The sequence below is a fragment of the Parasteatoda tepidariorum genome, chromosome 1 (genome assembly GCF_043381705.1).
Source record: "Parasteatoda tepidariorum isolate YZ-2023 chromosome 1, CAS_Ptep_4.0, whole genome shotgun sequence".
NCBI lineage: Eukaryota > Metazoa > Arthropoda > Arachnida > Araneae > Theridiidae > Parasteatoda > Parasteatoda tepidariorum.
The window spans coordinates 81341027-81354419 of record NC_092204.1 but is presented as its reverse complement, the minus strand read 5'-3'; the positions used below and the strand labels follow the sequence as shown (position 1 = coordinate 81354419).

General features: G+C 29.6%; 1 protein-coding gene across 1 annotated transcript in view; it reads left to right on the top strand.

Moving 5' to 3' along the window:
• Positions 1–13393, top strand: part of LOC107438344 (nephrin-like) — an 85233-nt gene that overhangs the window by 47749 nt on the left and 24091 nt on the right. Inside the window, exon 2 of the mRNA XM_043043606.2 lies at positions 9074–9409. Within this exon, the coding sequence (XP_042899540.1) occupies positions 9074–9409 (336 nt within the window). The remainder of the gene's footprint in view (positions 1–9073; positions 9410–13393) is intronic.

Genomic DNA, 13393 nt, shown 5'->3' with positions numbered 1-13393 from the left:
TCTTCTTATTTTTCTCCAATACCACTCGATTGACATTCGTTATCCAGGTATTACTAGAGCAGATTTGTTGGCCACTCTTTCAGGGGCACCATATTAGGTGGGCTAATGTTGCTCCCCCAGTAAGGACAAATAGTACAGCGAATGAAAGAACATCCATGCATGTATATATATATGTATATAAAATCCGTTCTTTGCAGGCTAAAATAACATGCATGAAAGATAATAGTAAATGTGTGTGTTCTTGTAGATGGAATTAAATACTAATGCCATTTGCCGCCAATATATTAAATTATATTTTTATTTTTAAAATTCAGAATTATAGCTCTTGAAAAGTATGTAATGTACAATTAAAGATTCTTTTCAAAAAGTCAAAAAAATTATTTCAATTTATGATACGATGAGGAAATGAGGAACTTTATAATAAATATTATGACTGGGTTACATCATAAAATTAATTCATTTGATTTACCTTTTTATCTCTTACTTATTTTTATGTAAAATCAATAGCATATTCTAACTTCACGCACTGTTTTGCTGAAGACAGGAAAAAGAAATTGTAATACATTTTATTTGAAACATCAAACGACTGTACAAAATGACACATGTACTACAACTAACAATGGAACAAAAGATTTTTTATATAATCAATTTCAGCTCGAAAGCACAACAAAGAGTTTTTGCTATTGGTAGCTCTACGTATTCAAGTTACTTATGCAGTCATTGATATACCGAAACGTGCCGCGTAAGCCAATGTGCTGTTTATGTCCGTTCAACTTGAAATAATCAACATAAGAGATTCCTATGTCACTCCAACCATAAAAGAGGGCTTTTGTAGAATGCCTCGTTTAGCTATTTGCCATGGAGAAAATAGCACAGTTTCCATTTTTTTGTTGTTGTTTCTTATTTCCGTGTTTGTTCATAGGCTAGAAAAATTTTCTGAACTCACTGAAGTAACGTGACTTAAATATTAGACCAGATTTTAGTTTGCGATTTGTTTAATTTTAAAAGATTATTACAAAAAGGAGAATTTAAATCAGATATTTTTTTTTTATTTCATAGCAATAAAACTTTCATAACAATGAAAGTTTTATGATTCTAAAAATTTCATAATTCCTTCAAAAAACGCGAATTATATATACGGTCAAATTTGAGTAATTATTTAAAGTATAATTTCCTTATTTTCTCTACAAGAAAATAAAAGATTGGAAATTATACTTAGGATAATAAAAATTATGGAATCCCTGATGTAACGTTGTTAAAACATTTTGCCCGACTTAAAAACTCTTAGCGTTGACGTTGTTATATAATAATATTGTAAAATTGACCATGTTATTATTAATATTCCTGTTTTTACTAGTTTTAAACAGATTTTTAATTTACTTTACTGCAAGGATAGATAAATACACTTAGGGTAAGAAAAATTTCAGAAGCGAATAAACAAAGAAATTAAATTAATAAATAAATAAATCGGGGCAATTATTTAAACATATTCTTAAAGGATGAAAATTCTCATTATTAATAAGCTAGATTTTAATATATTTAATTAGTTGTTTATATAAATATTTATTTTACATGAGAAAAATATAAAAAATTGTATTTAGGTTAAGAGAAATTAATGAATTCACTTAACCTAGCTCAAATATTTTTCTTATAAGTATAATTTTAAAAAAGATTGAAATTCTTATAATTAATGATTTTTTTTCTTGATATTTTTTAATAAAATGTTCAATTTAAATTTCCACATCAAATAAAATATAAATATTTTTCCTTGGATTAAGAAAAAGCAAACGAAAAACCACTAGAGATACGCGATTTAAATTTTAACGGATTACACTTTTTCATTATAAATGATTAAACTCTTAGATGTCAAGAAACAAATATTATTTTTAATTTCAAATTAAAATTTTATGATTTTAGCTAAAGAGTTTTCTCAGTGGTAGTTGAAAAACAGGGTAAACGCATTAGTATTTAATTAGTATGTATATTTATTAGTGTTTAGTATTTATATTTTTATAAGTATTGGTACTTTAAATTAAAATATTTTTGAATCAAATTTTTAATTTAACAACTTTATTTTCGTATAATTTTGAATAAAACGGGCTTAAAAGAGCATAATATTTTATTCAGGAAAATTATATGAAATTAATTGTATCTGCTGTATATATGCTTTCAAATTTTGGGTAAATTGCAAACACTTATGTTTAATGATTGCTGACGTAAAGAATTAAATTACTATATCTAAACACATCACAAATATTCTTGTTCTGCCATGTGGTGTACAGATTGTGAAATAAAAATGAATTAGAGCTTAAATACACTGTTTTAACATTTTCAGTGCTCCAGGTCAGGACTTTTAAACACTTCAGGCCGGAAATATCTCGGGCAGAAAAATTAGAGGGCGAAACTTCCCCACATCTTTTTGGCGGGAGCTGGAAGGGTTTAATATTTACTATCCAATACGGGAAAATGATAAGAGGAAAAAAGAAATTGAGTGGTGCAACATAAAACCAACAAAAACTTGCAATTAATTGATTTTAAAGCTGGTAAGATGAAAAACAAATGTTAAATTGCTTGTTTTAAATATTTTTTAATCACCTGCTTACTATAATATTTATTGCATAATAAGAAAAAATTACATTAAATAAAGGAAATTGAACATTATAACATAACTGCGATGGCTCAGTGGTTAAGATGCTGAAGTATCTTTGAGATAAACTGGGGTTCAATCTCGGCTATGGCTTGAAGTCTAGCCAGGCCCCGATTGATCGGTAGCACCTTGCGTGTGAAGTAAAAGAGGCCTGTGCACAGTGAAGTACATGTTGCCACAATTATCCCGTTGGTCACGAAATTGTGAAATCGTCACCTACATGACCCTCTCCCAGGCCCACAGAGGACTGTTGCTTAAATAAATAATTCACTTATAGCGAACACGTGTGAAAGCAATATTTATTTTTATTCAAATTGACATTAAAAATTTAATATTATTCCAATTTAAATAATGTCGGATATGATTTGTTTTTTTAAATTTATGTCACTAAACACTTTTTAAGGCTCTTTTTTTGTTTTTTGTTTTGACATACAGAATTTGGGGAGCTTACTTATTAATAAGTTACTAATTAAAAATTGTAAATGAATTACTGCTTGCTTAAATTGTAATTTAAGAAAAAAAGCACATTATGACATGACGATTAAGTAAGTTTTATTGTTTGAATGCACAGATTTTTAAAGAAAAAAAATTAAATGGGCAAAAGGCCCCACCCCTGTACGTTTTGCTCACCAACCCCTATTGTGATCATAGCATTTATCCTTAATTTTTGCGAAGTATTATTTTTTTAATTCCTGCTTCCCAAAAAAATAATAAAAATAATGGTTAATGCGAGATTACGATGAGAAGTATTTTCATGAGAAGTATTTTTTGTATACATTTTATATTACATTAATATTTTTGAAATATTTATATTGTTTACATTTAAAGAAATTGTGTTAATTATAAAATTAATTATAAAAGTTTTATACAAGATCATTTTGTCAAGAGGTTTATCATACTAAAATAAACGATTACTTAGATTTAAAAAACGATTACTTAAAACAACTCTATTTTAATAAAACGAAGAAATATAGAATGTGACGCAATGTGATATAATAAATGAGAAGTATTTTTACTTCTTAACAACACTAATCGTTATAGGCATTACTCCTACGTTTAGCATGAATGTCAAAAGGCGTGATTGCACTCTTGAAAAATTATTTTAGGATATTAACCTGCTTTTAGATAATTCTTTTCATGAAAGTTTCCGTTTATTAAAAGTGCTAAAAGATATTATTGTTTCGACTTGCTCTAAGAAATACATTTTGGATACTTTTTATTATTCTCGAAGGGCATCATGAAGTGAACAATATATATATATAAATATATATNATTTTTCAATTGTGACAACAGCGTGCTTTTAATTTTTTCCAACCTTTGAGATTGTCATCGCTTTAAATACAATGTGACTAAATATTTTCTTGTTTTATCTGCTTTAAAACAGAATAAAACTAGAAGTACATCACCAAAGCACATTTTTCGAAAACTTTTTCCTGAATTTTTCTTCTAACCCATAAAAAAAGGAAGAAAAAGAAGTAAAAAAAAAACATACACACTCTTTAAACTTTTTTTCACAACTGTAAATCAGAGAAGGAAAAAAGAATTTCGCTCCTTTTTTGCGAAACAGTCACACATTTTCCCTCTTTTTATTTTGAAGTAAGCCTTGGAGAGATCCTTTTTATAGACGTAAAGGGTCAGCTTTATAAAACAAAAGGAATTTGAAATAGGTAAAATAGTTTTCCCCAAGAACCTATATAAATCTGATTTTTTCCCTATCACTGAGTGGACACATGCCTTTCTTGGGAATGAAAGGGAAAATTTTGAAAGTTTCTAACCAGTAGAGCTGATCCACTTGAAGACTAACTTTCATTTATTGAGAATCTGAAAGATAAGAAACGAGGGACATAAACTATGTTTTGTTTGCTCAAAATTTTTCTTCTTATGTTTTATTATGTATGATGGTAAAAAATTTATTCTTATCATTATATATATATATATATATATACTATATGTCGTTGCATTTCTGCAGTCTGTCATGTGGCTCCCGAGTGTTTTTACTACAAGTTAAACAGCTAATGAATCTCGAATTAACTGTCGAATTGGAATTTTTTTATATTGTACACAATGAACAATATTTTTCACATTTTCGTCATTTTAAATGTTTCTTCATTTCTAGTAGATTTAGTGCAAAAACACAAAATGTACGGTTGAACTTCCAAAGTTTAACATCCGAAACAATTGCGTTGGCCCTTACGATTTTTCAATGAAGGAAAAAAGTTTTATGACGCTTGATTAATTCTATATGCAGATGCAGTACATTATTAGATATGTTTATGAATGTTGAATAACTGTGCCGTTAAAAGTTTCTGCAACCTTTATGGTGTTAAGTCAAACCATGTTATCATACATTTTAAATTCAGCTTTTGACTTATCACTCTTAAACCAACTCACCCCATTTTAATATCAATCTTGATTTCATCGATCTTAACTCATGTCCATCCACCATTTCATCATATTGCCCGTATTTAGATTTTATCAGCTCTACTTCACAACCCACTTGAATTTCTTTTAACACATGTATCTTTTAAACTCACTGGTTTTTATGGTGTGTTTTATGGTATCCCTATTCAAGCTTATTTACATGATATTTTCTGTTACTTTGTAAAAAATGAAAAAAAAAAAAAAAACATATTTTTGTATGTTATATTTTTACAAAGATCCTTTGACCTGATAATTTTAATTGTATAAAACGATTTATTTGATTATTAATTGTATATTAATTGTGAAGATTTACTAATTGTATAAGAAGATTTTGCTTACAATTTTACAATGCGCCTGTTGCCATTCTTTTTAATGTAATGATTGGTTCTAAATAAATGCCACGAGGGGGGGGGGGNGGGGGGGGGGGTGTGCTTCACCGAGTCTCTCGACCGGCGCATGTGATGGTGCTGAACTACCCTCCCCTTTTGAGGGAGTGGGCTGTCGCGGCGACGAGTCTGTAAATTCCCACGTATCCACATTTGGGGGGGGGNCACATTTGGGGGGGGGGGTCGGAGCAGTTAAAATTCCTTATCCTATACTATTGTTCCTCTTAATATGTGGATCTATGTAGTGCCCTATTGTAGCTAGTGGAATTGCTGCACTATGCTTAAAGTTGAATTAGGGCACTATGGATTGCATTCTGATTCAAAGCGCAAAAGATTTTTTTTTACTAAGTTTTATTGAACAGGTAATATAGTTTTATTATACGTTTTGTTCTAAATTACATAATTTTAATTTAATTCAGCGATTTAGTCATGTTGAATGAATTTTATATATTTCAAGTTGAAACCTGTTAATTCATTTTGAAGTATTTCTAAATTTAAACACTTGGTTCCCTAATAAACTTTACGGAAACAAGTTCCATTGAATTTAGTTTTTTTTTAATCTAAGTTTTCTTTTAAATTACTTTTTACTGGAGAATATGCTTTGAATATGTTTTAAATGAAGTAATTTTCGGTATCTCAAATATGGCAAAGCCTATTAAATATCAACTTGTTATTTATTTGCATTAAATTAATTTCTGCGATAACATTAGCCAGTTTAAATTGTTTGTCGATTACAAATTGGAATGTTTGGCAAATATGAAGTGAACTAATTATACTCTTGAATTATTTTGATAAGATTTTGAAATTACTTGATAGAAATTTCAAATTTGTTTTAATTGAAAAACTTTCCGGTTTTAAATGAGATATACATCTGAAATGGAAAAGCACGCCATTTTTTTAATTCAAGGGATATCATTTCATAAGTTGTTTGTTAACGAGATTAAACATGTAGTATTTCGTTATTTGATCTTCATTAAAATAAATTTTCCTTTATCTTTCAGTCCGAGAAGTTAAGAATCTGACAAATTATAGATAAAATATGAACTTCTATGTCAAATTAAATAATTCTGAAACATTTTTAAGATGTGAATATGTCTGTTTTTAATTCATTAATTAGCTTTAATAGAAGTTTGGTTTAGGACACTAAATGCAAATTTATCACGCAATTTTTAATTTCAAATTCCTTTTACCATATTTTTAATGAGGCACTTTACAAGCTAAATATTAAAGTTAAAAATGTTATGAAAATTTCCTTTTAATTAACCTTCTTAAAAATGCAAGAATTTAAAGATGAATATATTTCTGATTTTAATGAGAAGTGCACAGATTTATAGAAAACTTCTTTTCAATGAAATTAAAAGTTAGATTTATTATTAAAAATGCCGTCCAATTATGGAAAGAAAATTAAATTCTGAATGGTGATCTCAAAATTACGCTATCAAAATTATTGATTCGTCATATTTTAATAAATATTTAATTTCAGCTAAATAATCAGTTGCGATTGCAAAAAAAATTCTTTTATGACAATTTAAAAAAAAAACAAATATTTTCTATACCTATTTGGAGATTTTTTTAAATTTTATCTCTTAAAAATTAGTCCGTGTGTCCCATCAATCCGTCTCTTCATCTTTAGTTTTTTCTTCACTTTTAAAAACAAGGAAGTTTATTCGGAGGTTTGATTGTGTAGTAATTTTCACGTTAGTTTACTGTTTCTTTAAACTCTATCTTTATCGATATAATATACAATGAATTATGAGATGGAAGGAATTTAACACCTTCTATATGAGTCGGATTGCACACCGAAAATCTTTATATAACGAGCTTATTTTTTCATCAAAATAAAAACAACTTATTTTATTGTTTGATTGTGCAGTAATTTTTTTAAAACATGCAAAGTAATTCATTTTCTTCCGTTTCACTAAAATATTTAGCAGTGACCCTATAACGAATATTGTTTCTGTTGCATGTACTGTTTAAAATTTTTCGGAATGTTTTCCGTTGAGTATTGACTCTTAATTAAATATGCAAGACTAACAAATGTATATAAAAAAAATCACTTACAAGGTAAACTGCATCAGTGATCATAATGCAAGCGTTAGCTCTTCAAAAGTGAAGTCTTGAATTACTGAATCTAAGAAAAAAATATCTCATAATTTATTTCGAGAAATTTGAGTTTATTTCAGAATAGCAATAGAAGAGTGCAAAAATATATAAGGTCATGCGAAATGTCATCAATGTATTTTTCATCTAAATGCTACAAATCTATTTTTGATATATTTGAAAACCATCCAATTAAGATACTATTCGAGAAAAAAAAGGATAACTCTAAGCAACATTTTGTTTATTTTTTGTTTTCTGTTGCATGCGATTTCGTACCAGATCTTAAATACATTTGTATCGCTGATTTAAACTCTGCAATCTGATTCTCTCTCCAAGCTACAGTTTTTTTTCTTTGAACTGATATTTTTAGTTAATTTTTTGTCGAAATGTTCAGAAACGTTATATTTAACACATGGCCGCTTAAATGTTTTGACTACCGTTCAAGGGAGTTAGGGCACTTCATCGAAATTAAAACTTCATAAGAAACAATTCTTGGAAATATCGTTATACACAGCTAGGGGTGTTTTGCTATGATTGGTAGGGGTGATTATGAAATAATTCATTGTGCGGTTCGGAAAATTTCATAAGAAAAATGCCCCTAGCAGCGTATGACAATGTTTCCAAGCAATTGTGAGACAGTTTTAATCCTGATTAAATACTCCAACTCCCCTAGAAGTCTTCCTCAGTGTTATCAATCCTGTTTTAGGTAAAAATATACTTGAGGGTGACCCTTAGCAAAATTGGTGACTTATGTTTGGCGCCATTCCTGCTTGCACGGAGCACCGTGGTAATTACTGCCAAAATATAATGATATTTCAATAAAATTTGGGAAATTTCAACAAAACATCGACCAAAACTTTATAAAATTGCCATGAACCCGATATGAGCAAAATTAATAAACCCAATAAAATGTATTTTGAATCAAAACAAAAATTAATGGAGTCAGCACAGAAAGAAAAAGAAAAAAAGAACTCACTCCCTCGGTAAGCTTGAATATCCTCTGATTTAGGTGAACCGAATTCTCTAATAGCACTTAGATACTGTCTATATTTATCATGAATAGAATCTGTGTACCTCCATCGCAAATACGAATACGAAACACGAATCGAAAATGGCGTCTGTGGTACCGGACTTGCGATGACATTCTTTTCTGAAGTCCCTTTTCATGACTGCCCACATACCTTCGATCTTATTGACCAGAAGCAAGAGTAACCTTGCCAGTCGGTATCCAACGTAGAACTAACGGACCTCTGTACCTGAAATTACATGTACCGTTGAACATTTGAAAATAACGCTAGAATCTATACCAATCAGAATCACGATTGGGTTTCAAAATCGCCCAACTTGATGATCAATCGCGATCACAACTTGGCGAGAAACAAGGGGCATCCTCAAATATAGTTTATCCCTGCTTTATTAACTAGTATTTGTAATAACTAGTATAGTAACGCATGCATTGTATTTTTTTGGCTTATTTCAATTATGCTTTTCTAAACTTTTATTTCCTTTTTCTTTCCAGATTACAATGAGCTTATTGCTGTGATTGATGCTGAACTCACTATTCCGTGTAATGTGACTGCATCTTTTCCAGATGATCAAGTAACCCTGATACTTTGGTACAAGGGTGATTCTGGCAATCCTATTTACAGTGTTGATACGCGTCAAGTAGATGGCGTGTCTTTGAAGAAGTTATCACATAAACAATTAGAAAATCGTGTCACCTTTAGCATAAACTATACTCAAGCATCCTTAAGTGTAAAGCCGGTGAAAGAAACTGATGCTGGTGAATACAAATGCCGAGTAGACTTCAAAAGGTCTAGAACGTTGAGCTCTGTAATGAAAATTATAGTCATAGGTGAGTATTTTAATTACTTTTACAAGTATGAACGTGAGCGAATTCAAAGTTTTGTGAAAATGAAGACTTAAACTTTTTTTAAGAAAAGTGTGATGAAAAATATTCAGCACTTACTAAAATTAAACTCATTAATTTTTGCCGCATCAGCAACTTGTATATTTGAAGTATATTTCATTATTTTGGTCAATTTTCCACCACTACCACAGAAGAAAAAAGTATGGTCAAAACTACCAGAATATGGCAAAATTTGTAGTGTTTCCAGTTCTATGGGGACACCAAGATGATCGGTAATTACACTTCGGTAATGTTTTTTTTTATAATGAGTGATGAAATTTAATCAATGCTATAAAATTTAGCAATTTTATTATACCTTAGAACATGAAAACCAGTAATCGGTTAAATTTACTTTTCATTTTTAGATTTTTTACTAAATGTGTGGTACTAAGAACTATAATTTTTAAAAACCAGAATTTCCGGTAAACGTTACTATATGAACGCAAAAATTACTAAAAGAATGGTAATAATACCGTATGCTCAACCAGAATCCTTTCTTCATGCATGAAATCACTGAATTTTTTATTACATGACCTTCAAATGTTTGTCAAATTTCTAATTGCATCGTATTACTGATTTTGTATAGGACAAGATCTGCTGTAATTTAATCAAATGAATTATCCAGGTTCATCAGGGCAGTTTCCTTACTAATGCTACCACAGCAACTTTTAGTTCTATATAGTTAAGATTTCTGTAATATATATAAATCTTTCAAGCATTATGTGCAGCAATCAAACTTAAAAACAGAACACTCGGTATATTTTCTGACCAAATTATCAGATTTTCAAGTATTAACGTAGGTGGCTGGGTGGCGCAGTTGGTTTGTCGTCGGCCTTCTGAGCCCAAGTCTGCGGGTTCGATCCCCGGCCCAGACACCGGATTTTCGAGATGCAGAAAATCCTCAGCGGCCATGTAAAAGATCCCTGAAGTGCCTTATTGGCTCTTGGCATTTCTGGCAAAACTAAATTCCTTGTGCACTTTAGCATCCAAATAGAGTCTCGGTGCTGCCATCTAGTGTGGCAGAAACTAGACGTCTTAGTTAACATGACAAACGGTATCTCATCCATTGTGGTGTTCCTGAAAGACTGGATACCACCTCTGGAGAAAGCACTAGGTCTGCTCATCGGCAAGATCGATTGTGCAGATCATTGGAAATAAAATAAAAATAAAAAAGTATTAACGTTCAATCATAATGGCTCGAGAACCTTATTTTAGATAAGCAAGTTAACTATTGGAACCGATACTTCAGCCCACTGCCGGTTTTGCACTTAAAAAAAGTAGTATTTCAACCTGAAATCTTCTTCGCGTAGCGATACCGTTTTTTTTTCTTCTTCTATTCATGTTATTAGATACGGAAATTGTGTATAGGGGGAAAACATTCTTCTGATTTTTTCCCTTTGTAAAACCGCCTATGGGTAAAAATATGAAATCAGGCTTCAAAACGTACATCATATAAGTAAACATACTTTATCTACGATAAGGATTTCTGACCCTTAGAGTATCGGAAGAAGCCGTGATCCGGGAAATCTGATCCCAATAGTTAGGTAATGTAAATTTTACTTTTGGTGTATTTCACTGCATCTCGGGAATTTTGTAAAAAAAATCGCTTTCTTTATACTATAATAAAATTTGTTTATTTAAAGGCAATTCCATGCAAAGCTGAGTTAACCAAAATGCTAATCGGCATTTACCAAATAAAAAAAAACATTTATTTCATGCACCAAATTAAAATTTAATCAACCTGTTTTTTTTAAATAGTCGAGTTAAAATTCAAAGTAGCCACACATTTTGGCCCTGATATCAATTCGGAAAATAATATAATAGGAAATAAACAATAAATAACAGCAAACATAACATTCGTAACAAAATATTATACTTGTAAACCAATGCTTCTTTTGGACTAAAGAAATTTAAAAACAGGTTTAATAAACAGTCAACTGAACAGAATATTTATAAATTTTTAGTCAAATCGACTTTAGCGTATGCAGCTGAAACAGGGACCATGGCAGAAAAATATAACTGTTTGTAGGTTTGCTGCGAAAATGCTCAAGACAAATTTTTTTCGGAATTCAAAGTGATGTCAGCCGGAGGAAAAAAAAAAACAAATAATGAACTGTGCGAAACCCTCAAAGACTTAGATGTAATAAATTTCATCAGCATCCAAAAATTGAATATTCGCTTTTTTTAAATGTTTTTTTTTAAAAAGTAAACATTACGTTATCCTAATTCTGCTTACGTTAAGTACCGTGATAGTATTGGAACTTTCAGAAATTTGCAAAAATTACTATTCTTGCAGATTTTTTTTGTTTCCTTACTGAATAAAAAAATATATGCATAAATATTCCAGATTTCGCATAACGTACAGTGTCAATGTAATTAATGAGTTGGGTTTGTATTCTGTATTAAATCTCAGAAGTGGTATTAAAATAAAGAAAAATGTCTTAAAAATGTTAAAAAGCAATTTATAGTATTACTAAAACATTCTGTTTCCAATTGCGATTTAAAAGCAAAGTATTTCTGCCTGACTCTCTTGATAATATTACAGCATACCCGAACTAAAAAAGTTCCCTCACCAATGTTAGGAATTTGCAAAAATTGTGAACTGTTAACTTAATGCTTATCGAAAATTGAGAAAATTCATTGTGTAATCTTTAAAGTAATAATATAAGTAATAATCTAAGTAATAGTGTAATATGATGAATTAAACATCGCACCTTTTTGCAAAGAAAAAGCTTACAGTTGATTAAAGTAGAATTGTTTCTCTAAATGAATTTTGCTAATCTCTTGAAAATATTAAGTTTAATATAGAACTTTTGCTTTGTACATACCATTGGATGAACAAACGCTTGATGATCACTTAGCGTATTCTGTAAAAATTTCGGATGGACTTACTGTAAACAGTATCAGCATTAGGGGTTTCAGTACTTTTTACCGTAAAATCTATTTTTACCTTAGCGTCTTGTTACGGAACAAGAATTCTGATAAAATTATAATTATTTTGAAAACAATGAACCACTTTAATTAACAAAGTATTATTGTAAAAATTACTGTATAAAATTTTATTGTAAAGTGGGTTTTACAATCGCTGTGTACATAGTGCATAGTACTTTAAACCGCAATTTCATCCCGTATTTTCTATAGTTTGAAAAACTTTGATTTTTAAATTATTAAAAATACTAGAAAATTTGATTTAAGATTTAAGTAAAAATCCCGTGGATTATTATATATTTAATTTTTTTAATAATGAAATTTATCTGCCCAGCAAATACCGACATGTTCTGCTATTGATCGTCAATTCTGCTATTGATCGTCAAAGCATGTGTAACAAAATATGAATTATAAAATTGCTGACGAAAATATAATTAACATTTAAGTGTGTAAATCATAAAAGTGTAACGCATTCATATAAGTGTAACATCAATATATGTCTAACGTAGAAGTAAATGTAATGTAATGCGATTAAGAATAGTGCAATCACAGAATGTAAGAAAGTAGCAAACACATGAAGCGCAAAAAAAAAGAAAAAAATCGGAAACTAAATGCATTTAATTGTGCTTAAAAACACAAAAGTGTACTTATTAACTGAGTGCATATTTATGTACGCAAATTTATATAAACTGTTTATATAAGTATTTATATCCGTGTACAAATTAACTTAAATTTCTTTTGCATCTCTTTTCCTCCTCTGGAATATTTCCCAGACCGTCGCCAATAGCCCATTGTGCAGCTCTAGTGTGACGTAAAATTAACAACCAATCAATCAACTTTTGCATTATACAAGTAATAATGTAAAAAAAAATAATAGCTAAGCACATTATAGTTTACGCAAAATTCAAGTCAATAATTTTCACAAAATTACTTTTTTTACTTATTTTCAGTAAATATAATCCAGAGTTTTCAGTTTTTTTTATGATATATTTATGAAAAACA